Source organism: Crinia signifera, chromosome 1 (assembly GCF_055691185.1).
Source record: "Crinia signifera chromosome 1, ASM5569118v1, whole genome shotgun sequence".
Classification (NCBI taxonomy): Eukaryota; Metazoa; Chordata; class Amphibia; order Anura; family Myobatrachidae; genus Crinia; species Crinia signifera.
In genome coordinates, this window is record NC_139217.1 from 437,018,571 (window position 1) to 437,041,661 (window position 23,091).

General features: G+C 46.8%; 1 protein-coding gene across 3 annotated transcripts in view; it reads left to right on the top strand.

Moving 5' to 3' along the window:
* PDE4D (phosphodiesterase 4D) overlaps positions 1-23,091 on the top strand; it is a 925,196-nt gene that overhangs the window by 178,641 nt on the left and 723,464 nt on the right. The window contains exon 1 of one of the 3 annotated variants that reach the window (XM_083153297.1): positions 20,483-21,666. The exons of the other annotated variants lie outside the window; for them this stretch is intronic. Coding sequence (XP_083009423.1) covers positions 20,990-21,666 — 677 coding nt within the window. The 5' untranslated portion in view covers positions 20,483-20,989. Of the gene's footprint in view, positions 1-20,482; positions 21,667-23,091 lie in introns of those variants that run through there. 3 annotated transcript variants of the gene reach the window in all.

Below are 23,091 nucleotides of genomic sequence, written 5' to 3' on the forward strand. Positions count from 1 at the left end.
CTAGTGCAGGGCTGGTCGAACCGGTCCTCGAGATCTACCAACGGTCCACATTTTCCAGATCACCTAGCTGGTGCACAGCTGTAGTCATTACTAACTGTCACATTCCTCAGAGAACCTAGCTGGTACACAGCTGTAGTCATTACTAACTGTCACATTCCCCAGAGCACCTAGCTGGTGCACAGGTGTAGTCATTACTAACTGTCACATTCCCCAGATCACCTAGCTGGTGCACAGCTGTAGTCATTACTAACTGTCACATTCCCCAGAGCACCTAGCTGGTGCACAGCTGTAGTCATTACTAACTGTCACATTCCCCAGATCACCTAGCTGGTGCACAGCTGTAGTCATTACTAACGGTCACATTTTCAAACCTGCTGCATTCATTTATACTAGATCCACAGATTGCCTGAAAAACATGAACTGTTGGTAGATCTTGAGGACAGGTTTGGCCACCCCTGGTCTAGTGTGTAAGCTTAAGTAACACAATTAAATATACATTCATTTATCAAAATAATTTTGTAGGAAAGCCTCGCAAAACATCATTAGATCCGCATCTTGACCATCGTTCCAGCCAGCAAATCAACAAATCAGACCCTGGGCTTGGCACACAAACAAAATGGGGGCGAATACCCCCCATTTTGTAGAACAGTGACCCCCCCCCCCCCCAGATTCCACAGCATGTCAATCATGCTACAGCTAAGGGGGGGGGGGGGGGGGCTGCGAGTGATCGCATAGGACTCATTCTGCACTGTTCTCCCTGCATCTGATTTGTACCTAAAGCTTCAGGCCCTGTAATAGCAACTTGTACTCCGTGCCATTAATTATAAATCCTTGACACAGAACAGTGTTATTGCGATGATAAAACGCCCGGCAGCAGCAGCAACAATGGTGAGTGCTGCTGCTGGGAAATTTGCACTGTGGGGGCATAGGAGTTTGTGGCACTGTGGGGGCATACCAGCTTTCTGGCACCATAGGGGCATACCCGGCACCGTGTGGTACATTCCTGGCACCGTGGGGGGCATATGTATATATGGCACTTCACTATTGGAGGCATATTTGTATCACACCCACCCAAGGGGTCAAAATAAACTACGCCCCTTTTTTTGGCGCATGCACCTTCGGGGCGCGCATGATGTCGGCTCTTTAGCTTGACTACCGATATTTTTCGGCTCTTTACCTCTGACCGGTTGGCCACACCTGACCTAGCACAAATATCCCGTCCCACACAGAACCCTACCTAGCACAAATATCCCCTCCCACACAAATCTGCACCTAACACAAATATCCCCTCCCACACAGATCTCCACCTAGCACAAATATCGCCTCCCACACAGACCTCCCCAGCACAGAACAACCCCCCAAACACACATATCTCTACCTAGCACAAATATCCCCTCCTACACAGATCTCCACCTAGCACAAATATCCCCTCCTACACAGATCTCCACCTAGCTTAAATATCCCCTCCCACACAGATCTCCACCTAGCACAAATATCCCCTCCCACACAGATCTGCACCTAACACAAATATCCCCTCCTACACAGATCTCCACCTAGCACAGTGATCCCCTTCCACACAGATCTCCACCTAGCACAAATATCCCCATCCACACAGATCTCCACCTAGCACAAATATCCCCTCCCACACAGATCTGCACCTAGCACAAATATCCCCTCCTACACAGATCTCCACCTAGCACAGAGATCCCCTCCCACACAGATCTCTACCTAGCACAAAGATCCCATTCCACACAGATATCCACCTAATACAAATATCCCCTCCCACACAGATCTCCACCTAGCACAAATATCCCCTCCCACACAGATCTCCACCTACCACAAATATCCCCTCCCACACAGATCTCCACCTTACACAAATATCCCTGCTACACAGATCTCCACCTAGCACAAATATCCCCTCCTACACAGATCTCCACCTAACACAAATATCCCCTCCCACACAGATCTCCAGCTAACACAAGTATCCCCTCCCACACAGATCTCTACCTACCACAAATATCCCCTCCTACACAGATCTCCACCTAACACAAATATCCCCTCCCACACAGACCTCCCCAGCACAGAACAACCCCCCCCCACACACACACACACACACACATCTCTACCTAGCACAAATATCCCCTCTTACACAGATCTCCACCTAGCACAAATATCCCCTCCTACACAGATCTCTACCTAACACAAATATCCCCTCCTACACAGATCTCCACCTAGCACACATATCCCCTCCTACACAGATCTCTACCTAGCACAAATATCCCCTCCTACACAGATCTCCACCTAGCACAAATATCCCCTCCTACACAGATCTCCACCTAGCACAAATATCCCATCCCACACAGATCTCCACCTGGCACAAATGCCCCCTCCTACACAGTTCTCCACCTAGCACAAATATCTACTCCTACAGATTTTCCCCCAGCACAGAACCCCCCCCCACACACACACACACACACACACACACACACACACACACACACACACACACACACACTGATCTCTGCCTAGCACAAATATCCCTCCTACACAGATTTCCCCATCACAGAACAACCCACCCATGCCCCCACACACACATACACACAGATCTCTACCTAGCTCAAATATCCCCTCCTACACAGATCTCCCCAGCACAGGACAATCATTACTGAAATCGGGCAGTGTGTATGCACTATATTGTTACCGCACTGTCACCGCTGATATAGTTAACAATTTTGGCAGTGTCGGGAATCACCTGACACTGCCAGTTGGGGGTCCATTTTCTTGTTCTGTAAAAGGGCTACCCCCATGGACTGTTGCAGTCCCAGAGGCCCCACCTTCCCATGGTAGAGGGAGTGGCCCATCAGGGGATACCCTGACTCCTCGTCAGCCAGTCTGAGCCTGAGAACACTGGTTTTCCATTTGCAGTCTGCAATGATTTACTATTTGTAACTTGGCTGACCTACAGTATCTACTGCTCTTAATGTTCAATACTTGAGCAGGAATCACCCTTCTGTTGGTTCCCCTGAACACTACACAATCTCTGGGGGTACAGAAATCAGCTGCTTTACTGCTGCATGGAAACTTTATGATGACTTTGTTCTTGATTCATAGGGGCTGGTTTGACCTAACTTGGTTTGTTGAAATATCCTTTAACACAATATTGCAATCCTGCATTTCTCAGCTGTACATTTATGTTATTCTCCTAAGGGAGCAATGATGTATAGAAGTTGTACTGTGGTTGAATAAATATATTGGAAATCAATGAAGTTCATCTATTATCCAGTATTTCTTAGAGCTGGGACTGCCCTTCTCACTGATCCATTTATAATAAATTGTACCGCAGCTATTTCAGAAAACATGTTCTTCATCTTATCCAGCCCACACAATAAACAAACAGGAGAGTCATTAATAAAAATGTACCCTTACCCCTCCCCCTCTGCCCAGTCGGCGCCACCAACGCCTAGCACTGCGGGAGAATAACAGTGAAGCTTGGGGGAGCACGGTGACTGTAACTGTATGACCTTTGTCACCTAGGAGTGTTAGATATCACTTTTGCCCCAGTCTGACAGAAGCTGCCGTAGATTCCCCCACCAGCATGTTTAACATAAGATGCCCTGAACCAAGTCAATTGCATTTGTAGTTGCCCCCTCTGGGGGATAACTGCATATCATGTAAATGAACAGTATGCAGGGACTGTAATAGCCGGCAAGATGCAGGCATGAGCAGGTCTTAAAGTGGTCCTTTCCCCCTAACAATGAACCGCCACCACCTCATTAAGTGCTAGGGAATTTGTGCCCTACCTCCCATAAAGGGATAACGGTCCCACAAGGAAGGGGTGTGGTCACACAATAGTAACTCCAATAAAAAGGACAACACACAGTAGCATAACTATATAACTATAAACATAACTATATGTACATTACACCGCATGTAGTGCCCTTGATTCATATTAATTGAAACAGTAGTGCCCCTTATACACATGTTGTCCACAGTTGTGCTCCTTATACACATCTGTCTCTGTCACTCCAGCAGCTCAATGTAAATGTCCCTTAGAAGCTCCATGCCCTGTGTCCCTCCAGCAGCTTCCGTGCCAGAAGGAGAAGCTGCTGGGACAGGCTTTTCTGTTGCAATTACTAATCAGGGCTGTGGTAGAGGTGGAAATCAGTTCTCCCTACCATTATAGATGGTAAAACTCAGTTCCACCCCGTTCCCCCTCACTTTAACCCCTGGACATAAGTATGATACTGGCAAGTCTTCCTGATGTTTTAAAAGTTAAAGTGGCCATGCATTGGGTCGATAAATCATGTGAAAATGTTGAATCGTATGTCATTTAATTGGTAGATCCAAGGCAGTGAGTTGCTGAGGTATCGAATGCGAGGCTGCATGCTATACCATATTTAATGTATGGGTGTGGTACAGGGTTCCGACAGTCATTAGCCCGACGTTGGGATCCCGACTGGCTGGACTCAGACAGCATGTCAAGTGCAACAAAGCCCCTTGTGGACCCCCATGAGGGAGAATAGCCGGTGGCCGTCGGGAACCGGTGCCTCGGTATTTTAACAGTCGGGATCCCGACGTTGGGTAAATGACTATCGGGATCTCGACTGGCACCCTAATGTATGGGGCCCCCAGCCTTAAGAATATGAGAGCACTAATAAGGAATCTCCTATAAGTCTACTCCGGGGATGATGTTTATTCCCTTACCAAGATGGCTACCAGTGTTGCCTCTGTATATGTGTAGCACCAACTACAGTAGTTACTGTGTAGAGCAAATATATATCTTGTGCTGCATTCAGCAGAGTGCAGAAGAACAGGCTGTTGCTCCACATGATTACCTGTTACTCAGCAAAAATGATTCAAATAAGAAGATTGTTCTTATCTGCCATTCATATACAGTTCAGTCAGGGACATGACCAAGCTGAGCTTGCATCTGTCCCTAAATCACAAACAGTTGTGAACCACCTTGCGCTAATAAAGCAGCTAATTAATCTCTAGGTGTCCACCCAAGGGCACCAAAAAAATCCCCCAAGTGGGACAACAGTTCAAGTAATACAATATTGAGATCAATCAGCGCTGGAGATTCTGGGAGAAAGATTTCACAATCTGTGGGCTTTTAAGCGCTTCCAAATCATTCCATTCTCCCTGAACAGAAACTCACATCCAATTTCTGGCTGGTGTGTACATAAGGGGCGAAATGTAATAGGGTGCGATTTTTGGACGAGTTCCAAACTCGCCAGAAATCGCACCTTTAAAAATCGCATTTTTAGACGCTAATTCGCATATGTAATGAGATGCGAATTAGCGGCAAAAAATGCGATTTGCCGCGATTTAGGTCGATTTTTAGTCATGAAAATGTGCGCATTTTCAGTCCTGAAAATGTGCGCATTTTCATATATGCGATTTTGGTTGTCAAAAAAAAAAAGAAAAAAAACGGCGTGCGGTCCCCCCCCTAAGCATAACCAGCCCCGGGCTCAAAAAGCCGGTGCTGGTATCATAAAATCAAAGGAACAATCAAGTTGGGGTTCCCTGGATTTTATAAAACCAGCACCAGGCTCAAGGTCCGGCGCTGGTTCCCAAAATACGGGGGACAAAATGACTAGGGGTCCCCCGTATTTTAAGAACCAGCACCGGACACAACCAGCCAGCAGGGTAATGCCACAGCCGGGGGGAGACTTTTTATACAAGTCCCCCCGGCCAAAGCATTAACCCCCTGGCTGGTCAGCATGGGCAGGGGTCCTGGGGAAGTGGGGACCCCCCCAATGAAGGGGTCCCCCCCCTCCAGGACTTACCAGCCCATGCTGATAGTCCGGGGCTGTCCCCGATGCCCCTGGGCGGTGGGCATCGGGCTGATATTTGGTGTAAAAGAATAGATAAACTATTGTTTTTTACTGTGGCACTACAAGTGCCAGCAAGCCTCCCCAGCAAGCTGGGACTTGGAGAACCACAAGTCCCAGCCTGCTGGGCATTAAAGGGCCCGCTGGCACTTGTAGTTCCACAGTTAAAAAAATAGTGCACAAAACACACTGACACACATTTTAAATAAAACTTTAATACACACATTACACACATACTAATACTTACCTATCTTCTTCCCGTAGGTAGCCCTGGTCCTGATGTCCTCCGGTCCTGTGTCGGCGTTCCTCTTCATGTCGACGTCCTTCTTGAAGTCGACGTCCCTGTCGGCGATGGCGTCCGGTGTCCGGGTCCGACGAAATCCATGGAGGAAGCTGTGGAAGGAAACCATACTCACCTGTCCCAGCGCGACGTAGTCCAGGTAAGGGTCTTGGAAAAAAAACAAACCGACACCCGAATCCAAGCGGACACGACGGAGACGCACGTGTGTTTGTTTACATCGTGCGGCTCCGCCTCCCGAATGCCGCTATTGGCCGCCTTGCGGCCTAGCGGCTCCTGATTGGCCGCTAGGCCGCAAGGCGGCCAATAGCGGCATTCGGGAGGCGGAGCCGCACGATGTAAACACCGTTGCGTCTCCGTCGTGTCCGCTTGGATTCGGGTGTCGGTTTGTTTTTTTTCCAAGACCCTTACCTGGACTACGTCGCGCTGGGACAGGTGAGTATGGTTTCCTTCCACAGCTTCCTCCATGGATTTCGTCGGACCCGGACACCGGACGCCATCGCCGACAGGGACGTCGACTTCAAGAAGGACGTCGACATGAAGAGGAACGCCGACACAGGACCGGAGGACATCAGGACCAGGGCTACCTACGGGAAGAAGATAGGTAAGTATTAGTATGTGTGTAATGTGTGTATTAAAGTTTTATTTAAAATGTGTGTCAGTGTGTTTTGTGCACTATTTTTTTAACTGTGGAACTACAAGTGCCAGCGGGCCCTTTAATGCCCAGCAGGCTGGGACTTGTGGTTCTCCAAGTCCCAGCTTGCTGGGGAGGCTTGCTGGCACTTGTAGTGCCACAGTAAAAAACAATAGTTTATCTATTCTTTTACACCAAATATCAGCCCGATGCCCACCGCCCAGGGGCATCGGGGACAGCCCCGGACTATCAGCATGGGCTGGTAAGTCCTGGAGGGGGGGGACCCCTTCATTGGGGGGGTCCCCACTTCCCCAGGACCCCTGCCCATGCTGACCAGCCAGGGGGTTAATGCTTTGGCCGGGGGGACTTGTATAAAAAGTCTCCCCCCGGCTGTGGCATTACCCTGCTGGCTGGTTGTGTCCGGTGCTGGTTCTTAAAATACGGGGGACCCCTAGTCATTTTGTCCCCCGTATTTTGGGAACCAGCGCCGGACCTTGAGCCTGGTGCTGGTTTTATAAAATCCAGGGAACCCCAACTTGATTGTTCCTTTGATTTTATGATACCAGCACCGGCTTTTTGAGCCCGGGGCTGGTTATGCTTAGGGGGGGGACCGCACGCCGTTTTTTTTCTTTTTTTTTGTTTTAACTATTTTTTTACAACAGAACCATGCACAGATCTCAATGATCTGTGCATGTTTCTGATAAAAGCGCCAGGCAGAACCTGGTCTATTTTTTTTGCGATTTTTAGTAAGCTTTACTAAAAATCGCAACCCATTAAATATGCGACTTCTATCCTTTTTAATGGGAAAACATCTGGATGCGATTTTTAGTCTAACTAAAAATCGCACCTTTAAAAAATGCGATTTTTCCCGCAAATCGCACCCTATAAAATATGCGATTTTCGGGAAATGCCCGAAAACGGCATATTTTGCGGGAAAAATCGCAAAAAAAAAAAAAAACGCACCCTATTACATTTCGCCCCATGTATCTTTCAGTTTTCAAACTGCATTCAGTTCAAATGCAGAAAGGTGATGGAACTTACATTAAGTTTCAGTCCCGCGTACACTGAAAGGTATCTTTCACCTCCTCAGGATAAACGTGTTTCCACTTTTCAAGTTATAAAGGATAGAAATTTACATTAAATTTCTGCCCCGTGTTCCTCAAAAGGTTTCTTTAAACTTTAGCGTCAAAGAGGATGCACTTCCATTTAGAAAGGTTTATTCACATCACAGCAAACAAAAGGAAGTAAAAAGGTTTTAAAAAATGTAAAAGTTCATGTGTCGGGAGACACGGGATGCCGCTGGCGGAGGTCGGGCACGAAGTGCTGCAGACACATACGGACCTTCTCTGACTGCTTGTGGCTTGGTGTGGATCCGGTCCCGGCAGAGTGGTTGCTTGAGATCAACGCGTTTCTGGTGCCGACTGCACCCTTTTTCAAGATGAAGATGATCCACACCAAGCCGCAAGCAGTCAGAGAAGGTCCGTATGTGTCTGCAGCACTTCGTGCCCGACCTCCGCCAGCGGCATCCCGTGTCTCCCGTAGCCTGAAATTCGTAGCCTGAGCTATTATTGGACGACTGTGCATGGATCATAGCAGACATGCCTGAGGCCTCCCTGTGAACAAATGCAGCATCTTCTATTGGCGCTGGCTGTACACAAGGTCATAGACAGGCGGATGGCATTTGGGGATTGCACCAGGCCATTTAATGGGCGGATCAGGAATAAATGCAGCCGCGGACCAGCGTTTTCTGGCAGGGCCTCTGACTTCAGCTCTGGTCCCAAACTGCCTGTATTATCGCAGCCACCGAGCAAGTTCAGGGATACTCAGAGACTGCACACAGTGGGGAAATCAACTGTGAGTGTGCTGCGGATGGATTTGCCTATTGTCGCCGGGCTGCAATATTATCAAAATCCATTCGCAGGCTTGCACAGGGACAGGTTTTAACTCTGGCGGCTATGTAATAACAGGGCTCTGCTTTTTAGCATTCCCGCATCAGACCCAATAGGTAGAGACTGAAGGCCAGATGTGGCAAGCTTCAAAAAGTGGAGAGTAAAAAACAGCCACTCAGTTGTCTCCTCAATGTCGTTTTTCAAACCCAGCCTGACACATGGCAGGTAGGAGCTGATTGGCTGGCTATTTATCACACTGCATTTTATTCTATCTAGCCGCCATCGAGATGCACAGATCCATGCTGTTCTCTTGGAGTCGGACAGGACACATTTGCAAAGAAATGCATGATGCCACATTTCGGTATACTTTACGAAGTTATATGTGGTTCGGTGCTATTTTAATTATACCACTGGCGTTTACATCGCCCCGCAGCACACGGAATTAATGTTTAAGTAAATTAATTTTTGTCCACTTCCCGTATACTTGCCACGAATCCATTATCCAGTTGCGGCACCTACACATTTTGATCGTGTCTAACCGAATCATACAGACCATATGCTTCATATATTTCCTGCAGAAAGAGACATGGTTTTTGGTCTGTTTACTGGCTGATTACATTTGATAATTATAATATCTCCTATTAATAAAGGGCAGCAATTTATGCATCCGAGAAGCAGCCAAATGGCACATGTCATTTTCAATGTGTAATAAAATCTGCAGATCCACTTAAATTAGATTGTATTTTGCATAAAGCAGAAGTGGAAAATGTATGCTTAAAGAATATTAAACAGAGATGAAGATTGTTTTGTATCTCAATAACAGGAAAGGAATCTAGAATGTTCTACAGACCTGTTCTACATACCTGTTCTAAGTCCTAAGTATGGTATAAGGCAGTGATGGCTAAGCTTGACGCTCCAGTTGTTGTTGAACTACACATCCCAGCATGCCCTGCTACAGTTTTGCTATTTGGCCATGCAAAAACTGGTGCATTGCATGCTGGGATGTGTAGTTCAATAACAGCTGGAGTGTCAAGGTAAGCCATCACTGGTATAAGGCTTAAGTCTAAGTCAGGCATGTCCAAACTGTGGCCCTCCAGCTGTTCTGAAACTACACATTCCAGCATGCCTTGCCATAGTTTTAGCACTCCGTTATAACAAAACTGTGGCAAGGCATGATGGGACTTGTAGTTTCACAACAGCTGGAGGGCCATAGTTTGGAGATGCCTGGTCTAAGTATTGCTATAGTATATGTGCATGTGCAGACCCCCTGTGCGAACGCCTTTGGTGACTATCACACTCCCCGAGGCGTTCGTACACTAAAGGGAGGGCCGTGGGTGGGCAGGGGGCGGCTGCAGAGGACCGCCCAGCATTTTATAGGTGTCCCCATGAAAACACTGGTTGTTCCCCTGGGAACGCAGGCGGGCCGATGCCTGAGTGGGGCGGACAGCTGACATCACATGACGCCATTGCCCGCCCCCTTTTTTTGGGCAGCTGTAATAAAAGACAATTTAGACTGACTTTTATCACCGAAGGCAGCAGAGTTTATTCGATGTTGAGCAAACTATCAAATGATTTCTCCTGCTAGCGTCCCCAGCCGGGTTGGGATTATTTGGTCTACAGCATGATGGTCGACAGTCATTAGGTGGACACCATTAGGGCGACATGGGAAAAGGTCAAAAGGTCATTAGGTCGACAGGTCATTAGTTCGACAATGTCTAGGTCGACAGTGAAAAGGTTGACATGGGGTTTTTCACTGTTTTTGACCTGAATGTCAACAGTCGACAGGGACACCATTTAAAGTGCACCGCATCTCCTCGCAGCTCCCGCAATGCTGTAGTGGAGGGTAGGGCATGAAATACCGCCTGTCGGCACATGTCGGCTCAAAAAACAGTGAAAGACCCCATGTCGACCTTTTGACTGTTTGCTGGGGTGGCATTAAGGTGCTCACTAGACAGCGAATATACGCTGCCTAGCAAGTCAACCTGAATCAGGCCCTTAGTCTGGGTACTTATAGATATGATCAGGGATTTGGGAGCTACTGAGTATAAAAGGAATGCAAGAGAGATAAAGATCTAATCATACAGTAGCTGCCACCCGGGGCCATCTCACCGTTACGTCAATGATGTCAGTCAATACTGTAGGTTGCCCACTATTAGTAGACAGGCAGAAGGTCAACATGTATTAGGTCAACATGGTCTAAAGGTCGACACAAGGAAAAGGTTGGCATGGAAAAGGCTGAAATGGGAAAAGGTCGACATGAGTTTTTCATGTTTTTTTGATGTGTTGGAATAGGTCAACATGGACACCGTATAAGTGGTACCGCTCGCAGCACTTGCCATGCATTGGGCACGGAGCCTTGCTAAGCTCGGCTCACTATAATATTCTCCCTCTGTGCCCACTGGGATGGTAAAGTATGAACAGGTGAGTTAAAAAAAAATAATCATGAAAAACTCATGTCTACATTTTTCATGTCCACCTTTCGATTGTGTCGATCTTTTGACCATGTCGACCTAATATATGTCAAAAATTTTTTACAGTAAGTACCGTATGTGACTAGTTACCTTCTATAGGCATTTCCATATTGGATGCAGTGTGTGCAGTGCACATGGACCTCTGAGGGGCGCAGACAGGTCAGCCGGGCCCTAGTAAAAATAAAGGGGCGTGGTCACCTGATGGGGGCATGGTCCCGGGAGCGCCCCATGAAGAAAGACTGTCATTTGATGGGCTTGTTCCTTCTCGCACACACAGTGGGAGAGAGGACAGGTTGCTGCTGCACCTGTCTCTCTCCCCAGCTCAGCACACGGCACTGGTCAGCATGGTGGTGAACTGTGGAGAGAGGCTGGGCTCCCTGCAAGGACCCGCAGGGGGCACACCTGGAGTCTGCACAAGAGCCCCCTCCTCTGTTAAAAGGCCCCTGTTACCTTTTGTTACACTAATACCCAGGGGCGTAACTAACTATTTAGCGCCCCCCCCGCCGCACGTTTATTCGGCGCCCCCCCCCACACACACCTAACCTGCCCCCCCCCCCCCCTTCTTACCCGCGGTCTGCGTCTCGCCCGGCTCTCTGTCGGGACCTTCTTGACGTCACGGTCCCGGCCGGCTCCTGCTGTTACAATGAAAACGGACTCTTAGAAAATGGCTGCCCCTATGCTGCAGACAGAAAACTGTCTGCAGTATGGGGGCAGCCATTTTCTAATTGTCAGTTTTCATTGCAGCAGGAGCCGGCCGGGACCGTGACGGTCAGGCAGGTCCCGGCAGAGAGCCGGGCGAGACGCAGACCGCGGGTAACTATAGCCCCGCAGCCCCCCCGGCGGCGGCCCCAATTTCTCTGCGCCCCCCCACCACCGTGGGGGCTGCGGAGCTATAGTTACGCCACTGCTAATACCCTATCCATATGCCCTGTGCGTCTACTGCGCATGTGCATATCTCCGGAAAAATGGTACCGGTAACATTTCCTCATTGGTATCTGTACTGTGCATATCCACTGGAAAATGGCTCCAGTGATTTATGTAGTGTCAGTAGATAAGTAAGTATCTTTGCTGTGTGCAGGGGGTGGCGTGCGTCCCAATAGGCACAGTGACCCATGTGCACCGCATACTCAGCATGCATTATCCGTATTATTCTCTAACCAAGATTAGACAAGCACACGCATACATCTCTGCACTGCATGACCCCATTCTCAAGTGGCTTTTTATTTCCCTGTAAGTGACGGTTTCAGGCTTCTAGTACATCGCCAGCTCTTTCACTATATTCATACTGATGCTCAGTGGCCTCCTGTGATAAGTGAAAAGAAGAAAAAAATGTACAATCATGAAATACAAAAAAGCAAATGATAATATCACATATAGGCCCTTATTCAGATTGATTCGGTCTGGCGTGAATTCGCACCGGGACCGATGTTTTGCGCATGTGTATATGCTTGGAGCGTGCAAACTAGGCGTACAATCTGTTCGCCGAGTGCATGCTCCCTGCCTTTCGAGCGGGGGGTGGAGAGGGGCGTGGGGTGCCGGCCTGGGCCATTAGCATATCTGACCCACGTGCAGGGGGCGGACAGATGACATAAGTTGATTTCCGATGCCCGCCCAATCCCCTGCATTTCTATTCGCTCATATGTACGAGTGGTCTGGACCACTCTTACATATGCGTGCGCTTCCTACATCTTTCCATGGTCAGCGACCATCAAAAGATGTGGGAGGTTCTCTCTGGCATGCGAATGGACGTTCATGCAAAACATCCATCCGCATCGGTGTGCGAAAGGGTGGCGCCGGGTAAGCATTCGCAAGGCGGGGTTAGAGTGACTCGCAAGGGTGCGAATTTGCGCCCGATCGAGTCAACCAGAATAAGGGCCATACTGTATTTATTAGATGAATAAGTCATAGGACGTGCTGCAACCATGAGGACATACAAGCCCGTCGCTAACATATACTATATTGTTGGTCATAAGCCACATCTACAATGGATTATTAATAGAACAATCTGTTGGGTTACACAGCTCCAGTGTTTGCTGATATAATGGAACTCACTGCACCATTCTGGATTTGTGCTAATACTCTATTAAGATAGATTTTTGAAAAAACAATAATAATAATCTTTATGACATTTATTTTAAACCTATAATGTGAGTTATTTGATATCCACTTTAACATACACTTTCCCTGCTTTTCATTGCTGAACTTTCAGATTGTGCCTTTTTCTCTTCTGTATTACAGTTTATAGCAATTGATTTCAGCACATCACCCACCTTGTTCTAGCAGTGTAATTGGTGCTATATTTATGCTTGCAAATGGTTTGATCCTCTGCAGGTTTCCGTGCCCTGCGGCAAAGTAAATGAGGTTTAAGTTTACAAATGTAGATTGCCATTAGATTTGTGTTTTAAAAACAAGCAGATCATACAGGAAAGTGCTATCTTAACACTTGCTCATTAGTCATCTCTCATGTCCGTATATTACTTTCCAAGCATAGCAGCATATTCCCAGGATAATAGTAATGCTACAGTATAATGAGGGTGCATCCAGTGTGAAACAATCATTCTTGCTACATTATCACAACAATTGCTAATACACATTTTACTGATGTTATCATTATTTCAAAACCCTTTGTTGGATAATGAGTCGCTTAGGGGACAATTTATTAATATTTTTACTAAGAAAATACAAAAGGGGTGTTTTCACACTTTTTGTAACATTATTTTAGTTTCACTTAAATGTATTTAAAGGCATTTGGAACAATTTTCCCTTTAATTCACTATTTTTTTTTATGGAAATGTTATATGGACAAAACTTAACAAAAAAAAAAACAGCAGTGAGCCCTGTGATAATAACGCTATCTTAAGATAGTATAATCACAAGGCTCTCCAACACTTGCCCAGCTTTCTCTGCCCACTGACAGAGATAGCTGTGCTGAGCTCTGGCCAGTGCGATCAGCTATATGTGTCCCATGAACACACAAGCTAATCACTGTAATTAAAAGTATAAAAAAAAAGAATGTGAATCGCATCCGAACTAATCAACCAGAGTAGCCGCCAATGCCCACAGTAGTAGAGCCCCTTACATATAATGCCCACAGCAATAGTACCTTATGACGGCTTGAAATTACATTTGCCAAGACACAAAAGAAAGATTCTGGGACTGGCTTTTCTGTTGGAATTTCTGTGGTTGAGGTGGAACTAGTTTCCCCTACCATAAGAAGTGGTGGAACTCAGTCCCCCCCCCCCCCCCCCCCCCCCCCCCCCACACACACACACACTTTAACCACTGCCTATGTGTAATGATTGTGGGTGTAGAATCTCCTTCAGATCCTTCTCTAAGCACCTGTGGTGGTGTCTCCTGCCTTTATTATTATAGGGAATCAGGGATTACTAGTGGTCACATTAATGTATTGATAATTGCCAAACATACCTTATGGGAAGCCAATCTGCAACATTCCCTATATGGGGGTTTATATTCTAGAACAGCGGTTCTCAAACTGTGGGTCCCGACCTTCTTATCATGGGGTCCCGACTCCATGTTGCTGACCATCAGGCTGATGACTTTTCAAATATCAGTCAGTGATTCAAGGAGTCTGAAAACTCTGTTGAATTGTCTGTTATTTTAGACTCCTCCCATCACTCTGTGCCTCCACAATGCTGCCATGTATGTGCTGCCTGCTGACTACACATGTGATGTGATAGGTTATGGTATATTAGACTCCTCCCATCATGTTGTGCCTCCACAATGCTGCCATGTATGTGCTGTCTGCTGACTACAGTGATGTGATGACCTTCGGTAGTAACTTGCTGGGGTCCTGTCATTATTTTTATTGTCTGATGGGGTCCCAGAGCGAAATAGTTTAAGGACCCCTGTTCTAGAATGATTGTTTTACTAATATAAATTGTTTACGTACAATAAATGATATCTTAAAAAAAATAGTACAGGCTGCTGGGATGTTGCTATGGGCAACAATTAGATAAATAAGAAGTAGAATCTGATTGGTTGCTATGGGAAACATCCCATCTTCAATAGAACTCCTATTGATCCCATGCTGCAGGTCTCCAGTGTTTGTACAGTATTTATGGGTTTTCACTTGTTTAGATTTTTCTAAATTCAAAATGAAAAATATTTGGAAGAACATTTCACAGGTACGGAATCCCGAAATGAATAGATCAATAGAGAAGTTATTAATTGGGTCCTACAGTATATCTGCTTTCATGTGCTTAGTACCAATCGGATATCAAAGAGTCACTGGAATGGGCTAAATCAACCTAATTTCACATACTGTAGGTTTTTGCATCAGAAAATATGGTAACAACACCTCAGGCCAAAATGTGCCAGCAATCCACAGAGGCTGGATAACAATTTCCCACAGAGTTCTCTCAGCTGATGAAATGTTCAAAGCTTGCCATTATGCTTTATATCATAGTCGCTCAGCATCCAGGAAGTCACATGGAATAAAAGATATAGCTGAAAGGTATTACCTGCTATCCACATGCTGTACACTGCTACTTGCATTGATGTTCCGTGGAACGTGGGGAATTTCTTCACTGTATGACAGCACCAAGATGTAGACCACTCAGCGTCTAACTCGCTCTTCTTCGTATTTTTATATACCTAGCATAGTTTATAGTACTAGTATATAAATTGGCTGGTTACACTGCAGGATTAGGAGAATATGTCCAGATTAGTTCCTTCATTAGTCTCATTAGGATCATTTTTACTTCCGCCATACAATATTGCGTGTTGTTGACCCAGAGCTTATTTGATCAGTTGGGTTGATTTTGAATCATACTGTAGTTGCTCAATACCGTTCCAACCAATACTGCATATTTTATATTGGAAAGCAGCAGTTCCCTCTTTGGGTGCCAGGGTGGAATCGGGAGATCTGTCAGAATGAACTTAGGTCTACAGTCATTAGGTCGACCCCACTAGGTCGACTGGCAGGAAGGTCGACCTGACTTAAGGTCGACATGGGCCAAGGTCGACATGACTTAAGGTCGAATTTGCATAAAGGTCGACATGAGGAAGGTCGACTGGTCATAAGGTCGACATGGGTTTTTCACTGTTTTTTTAGCCGAATGTCGACACAGTCGACATGGACACAGTTGGCAATGAGAATCGGACCCTCGCATCGCTCGCTTCGCTCGCAATGCTTCGGGCACGGTGCCTCGCTGCGCTCGGCACACTATTTTATTCTCCCACCACGCCCTAGTGGATGGTAGGGCATGAAATACCGCCTGTCGGCACGTCGGCTCAAATAACAGTGAAAAACCCATGTCGACCTTATGACCAGTCGACCTTCCTCATGTCGACCTTTATGCAAATTCGACCTTAAGTCATGTCGACCTTGGCCCATGTCGACCTTAAGTCAGGTCGACCTTCCTGCCAGTCGACCTAGTGGGGTCGACCTAATGAGTGTAGACCTAAGTTCATTCTAATAGATGACCGCATCCCGCCAGGGTGGGGTACAGCATTACAAGGTGATAACATACCCAGATTGCCATCATCATTACAACACAAGCAAGCATTTACGAAAGTAATAATTGTCTGGAGACAAACACATACTGTATGTGGGTAATACTAACTGTGGCAGAGATTACTCACCAGAGGGCCATGGTGTGCAGGCAGCACTTCAGTTGTTCAATTTAGACTTATCTGGACAAATGGTCTACAGTAAACATGTTGTTCAAAAGGTCTATGTCGACACCAGAACATCGATATGGTTCAAACTGTTGTCAGGCACAAGGTTGAGATCCACAAACTGTTAATACAGATGGAGCTGCTCCCGCCGGAGCATGCCAGCCACCACCATCCGCTGGAAGGGGGAGCTCGCATGAGACGCTCACACGCCCCATTCCGACGGAGCTCTCCACCACCTCCCCGCTGCTCCCCCGTCTCAGCCGTAGGCCCCCCATGAGACGCTCACACGCCCCATTCCGACGGAGCTCTCCACCACCTTCCCATTGCTCCCCCATCTCGGTCGTAGCCCCCCCCCCCCCCCCCCCCCCCGCACTCCCCTGTAACCCTGCCTGTCTCCCATACGCGGAGATGGGCAGGGGTTCCACTCCCCACCGCCAAGTGACTGAGACGCACGAGCCTTGTTGACCTTTAGTGGTGGACCTAATGTATGTCGACCTTCATAGTGTTGACCCAGCGAGCGTATCTCCGCACAGATGTGCAAAGCAGAGGCCTATCAGCGCGGCCGGTCATACATGGCTGGGGACACCTCACTGCCAGGACCCTTAGCAATTGAATTTGCTGCCATGACAAGGAAAGTAATCATACTGCTACGATGCAAGATGAATCCGTCACATTGATTACACGGGTTCTGTAAGCACGCACGCAGAACACGTGTAAGAATTAATCTCTACACACACAAGCCTGCTGAAGTTATGTGACGGATCAGATACATTCTTCTACCACACATTGACTGTATACGCAATAATGCACTATGATTTTACATGTTCGCATTGATGTTTATTGTATTAATAACACGCCAATTATCAACACGCTAATCACATATTTGATTACAAGCATTTGTGCGTGACTATATATACAGTAATAGTTATATAACTCTATTTTGGACCCAGGCAGGGCCGGTGCAAGGCGCCGCTCACCCTCTCCAGGGGAGTGCCGGGAGTGTTGCGGCGTGGCGTGGCTCAAGGGGGGGTGTTTGTGTCCTTCCGTGTGTCCTTCTGGGGGAGGGGGATGGACGATGCGGCAAATTTGCCGCTCACCTGCTCCATCCATACCATCCAGGGGGGGAGGGGACACCTGCTCCATCTTCCGCCCTCCAGTGGCCAGCGCCCTAGGCAAATGCCTAAAGCTGCCTAGTGGTGGCGCCGGCCCTGGACCCAGGGAGTTAAGCCAGAGTTTGTGCACACTTATCAATATTTCAAAGGAGCCCCTATCCCAATGCTTCTAGAGAGACACATCTCTGCTGCAGGTGTTCATTTTATGCCCCATAGTACTGTCCTACTTTGCCATAGTAGTTGCTCAGTTAATATATATAATGCCCCAAAATAGTTTTTTTTATGAGCCATTATAGTGTTCTAGTTCACGTTATGTCACACAGTAGGGTTGTCAGTACATATTATACCACACAGTACCCCCACTTTGTCCCCAGTTTATATTATGATACAATACAGTGCCCCCAGTTTATAATATACCACACTATAGTGCCTGCCTTTCATATTGTGATACATTCAAGTTTCCTAGTTCATATTATGTAGCATTATAATGCCCTCCAGTTCATGTTATACCAAATGACACATGTCCTCAGGCTTAACTAGATATATTGTAGACCACAAGGTAACATGGGTGGGTGCCCCACCTTCCCCATTTTTTATTATTTTCACTGATTAATTATAAGCCCTCATTGGATGATTATCATTTCAGTGGAATAATAAAAAGCCACCATGACTTTTAATTATGTATACATATTTACTTAGTTGTACAGCTTACAGGAGTATTATGTGCATGTCCTACATGTTTACTCTCCAGTCAAGATAGCATATGGTACAGTACAGTGGGAATATTTAGCAGTTACTGATACAATTCGGGCTGACAGGACCAGCACAAGCATCCAAACAAGTGCTGCCCCCAAACAAGGGCCACCCCTAGGCAAATGCCTCACATGCCTAATTGTAAATATACCATTGCAAGGCAAGCAGTATGAAAGGGCCACTAAATAAATAAAAATGTATATAACACATGTAACTGTGACAGGGAAGGTGGGCCCCTCTGAACGCTGGGTCCCCTAGCAGCTGCACTGCTTACACTTATGGCAATAAACTATTGTTTGGCTGATCTTTTGTCAGGTTACCAGTTATTGTTCCCTGTGTTGGGTTGAGGGGGCGATTCTCCAGAAAGTGGCCCATGCATCACATGCTTTTACAGTGTGGTTCAATTTAAAATGGTCTGTTAATAAATTGTTCCTATATGACAATTGAATTGACTTACCCTATAACTATAACAAGACCCTTTTGGTAAGTCGGTTGTTTCATAGTTGACTACCCTCCTGCATTCTGCAGGAGACTCCCTGAAATAGTAGCAATCTCCATCTCTCCCTCATTAGTCTAGCAATCTCCCACATTTCACCTCACCCACATTACACTGTTATTTTTTTTTTTTTTTTAAAGGAAGGAGAGATAGATACATTTACATTACAGTATAGTAGCTCTTACTAACTGCTTTGGGGCTCATCTACATTTGGATATAAGTAATTTTAAAAGATTCCACACAGATGTAGCAGTACACACCCACGTTTCAAGGTGCCACGTTCACAATCTCTTTTCACAATCCCTCCATATATGGAACTAGACACGCCCTTTGGGTGGAGCATGACACGTACTCTGTGCAAAATTCTACTACCAACTATAATCTCCCTGAAACTAGTTTTCAAAAGTAGGCAAGTATGGGTTGTTTGATTGGGATACACACACACACACACAAGCTCCGGAATGACAGTTTAATGAATGGAGCCAAGCCATTGCTTTAGACTGACACCACAGATGATTTTATAATACAGTGGGCGAGAATCACCAAACTAAAAATGCCGTAAAAACCGCATTTTCATATGCAGCAAAGCCCCACCGCCGGGGTTTCGCTGCGGGGGGGGGGGGGGGGGTTACGCCAGTTCTATATGACAACCCCATGGAAGCCTATTGGCTTCCCTTCGCGTCCCCCGCCACCCTGCGCACCCCCATCGATCCGCGCTGCCCTCCCCTCACCAGTATGTTATAACCTAGTTGTGCATATGCCATTCTTCCACACAGTGTGCAGCACATACACAATGAGAATGGGAAACTATACAAGATGCCTTAAATCCATATTGAAATCTTCACATTCATTTATAATTAGCAGAAGGTGACAATGAGCCCATCTGTGTGCACTTACAACTGTTGCAATGTATTGTGGTCCCCCGGAGTGTCATTTATGACTAACCTGAGGGTATTTGCAGCCTAGACACCCCGGGACTGCTGAGAACACCCAGGCAGCAGCAATCTATCTGCTAGACAAGGCTGGCAGGGAGACAAAGGAACACGTGCAGCCCCTGAAGCCTGTGCACAGGGACAGATACTCGTCTGCACCAGCACAAGGTCGATAATCGCGATTTATCACCGTGAATTCTGTTTACTTTACCTTCAATTGTATTAACAGTAATGCAATCTCACTCTGGCTGGCTGAACTATGGGGTGGCTCTATTATCACCGCTACTGCCTGTGATATCTAATCTCTCCCTGTGTCTGTCTAATGACAGTCCATAGAGGAGGAGGCAGCAGCCTGGGCACCTCGCACCTCCCCCTTCCCTCTTCTCTCTCTCTCTGCTCTAATTCTCTAAGTTTCAAATGTTGGAAAGCTGATGGTGAGAGCTCAGCCATGGCAGGAAGGGGGGAAAGAGGCATCTCAGAAAGCAGGGCATAATGATGATGAACTCTTGGCTCCCAGCCATGCATGCCCTGTAGAGCTGGACTGTGGTTTGCATGCATCATGGGCATCAGAGGGTGGAGTGACTGGCATACAGCAATACTTTATCTGGAGCTTGGTGCAGGGAAATGCCCATCCACTCCTCTGTGTAATTGAGGTTATTGGCTGATTGCAGCACCTGTCAGGCATCATGCAGTGAGAGAGGTCTGGCTGGCCAGGATACAGTAGGATGCTGTGAGGAAGGAGGCTCGCTGTAATCCCTGGCAGTGCAGAGCAGAGCGCAGGGAGCTGTCCAACTTTTCAGCACCGTCTGACTGCTCCGTCGGCTGACTGTGCATTGGCTGGCGAAGCGGTGGCAGCAGGGCTGGGATGTGCTGCGAGGGTCTTCTGCCCCCTTGAAAACTTCTGCCCATACAAATCTCGCAGGCTGGAGGATGGATGCAGAGGGCAGCCAAGTGTCTGCTCTGCTCAACAGCAGCAGCCAAGGGAGCAGCTCAGGGAACCTCTCGGCACCAAAACATCTGTGGAGAGCAGAGCAGCACCAGTACCAGGCTCTGCACCAGCACCCGAGCTTCCTCCAACACCCGAGCTTCCTCTTGCACCAGTTCCAGGAGTCACCCCTACAGCTGCAGCCCCTGCTCCCTGCCACACCTCACCCCCTTCTGCTAACCCAGGTCACACCTCAGCCCCAGATCTACCCCCTTCTCCAGCCACAATCCCCACCTCTGCCTCAGTCCCACATCTACCCTGCTACTACTGCTGCTGCTGCACTTCAGCCCCAATCCCCACCCCAAATCCATCCTCAGTGCCCAGCCCAGGCTCTCCCAGCATTGCTCCAGTTCCAGCTCCAGTCCCAGCCTGGGCTGCAGCCCCAGTTGCTCTGCCAGCCGGTGCCCACGTTGCAGTCCCAGTCAGCGCCCCACTGCCCCTCTGCCTCCTCCCGGAGCAGATACTCCAGTAACAGGGTGAGGCACCGTGGTTACTCAGACACAGAGAGATACCTGCGCTGCCAAGCCATGGACCGCTCGTGCTATGCTGTGGATACTGGGCACCGACCTGGACTGAAGAAATCTCGCATGTCCTGGCCATCCTCCTTCCAGGGATTTAGACGGTAGGGTTTATCTTTCCCCTTATTCTGTGCATGGTCATGGCTGCATCATAGAACAGCAGCTGATTTTCTCCTGGACCAGAATTACAGACACTTTACTTAAGGGACCTACCCTGCACTTTGTGTTGTAGATACTATTATGCATACAGTAGATGATGAGTGTGCAATACTGTTATGTAGACAGCATATTGTAAATGATGAGTGTGCAAAAGTGTAATATTGTAACCTATTGTTCCAACAGGAAAGTGATCAGATGACATCAGGGCTGGTTACATACAGCACATTGCATATAGATGCAGATTTTGCACAACCATGTAACCAGTAAGAATCTGATTGCATTGTCTAACTGGCATTGCACAAGTACACGAGGATTGCACACTTCAAATTGTGCAGATGCCAAGTGTGTGATTGAGGTTCTAATCTGTTTGCCCTTCACTTGCAGTGTATAGCCTGATTGTGATAGCCTTGTCTAGGTACAGTATCACAACACTCAACTCTTCCTAATGTAATCTTAATGGACATTGGTCTTTAATTGGTTACATGGTTAATACTGTGCACAGGAATGGTGTCTGATTGACACTAATTCAGCCAGATCATCTCACTCTTAGCCAAGTTTTAGTAAACCCATCTGTTGCTTCGTCTACACTAAAATTAAAGTGATCTAACCCATGTCGATACCTTTTAGATTTTGCATTGTCTTAAGGGAGCTATTGAGTGACTTTGATCACAAACTTCTTTTATTATTGCATTAGTAATATCATGTAACCAATTATTGTGTGTCTGTTATAATAATGCCTATATTACTATAAGGCAATGTGGTGTTGTTGTTGCTGTGATTGCTAAACTGAAGATGAAATGTCAATAAAGGTGATCATTAGATTTGTTCAGCCATCTGTGGTAATTAAAGAATAGTGCTATAGTTTTAAATGGAAGCAACATTAGCGGGTTTAAGGATTTATGTTTGTGTTCTAGACAGCCTGGCTGCAATAACTACACACTCTGGTTTATTGCTTTACAAAGTGACAGCAGTAGCATTGGGATGTGCCATTGGTGAGCTACAGTACTGAAGAAGACCATATAATGACCCACTTGGTATCATCCTACAGACTCTTGAGACTTCAAAGGATGGAAATTTTGATATTTTTATGCCTCTGAACTAGTGACAAAGAATGCATTACACAAATTCACTTCTGTAATGTATTGGTGTACATTGATTTTAGTACAATTATGTATTATTGTCTCTATTCTGCCCTCTGTGTTTTGGTGCAGAATAGGTTATTGTTATAAGACACTGTTCAGCATTCCTTTTACTGTACATCAACCTCCTTAATCTTGTTCCCTGTAGATATCATGTAAGGAGGCAACCAGCCTTGACTAGTCTCTCCACTTTACATAGTTAAAACTAGCCAGCGTTCCTTTCAAATTGAT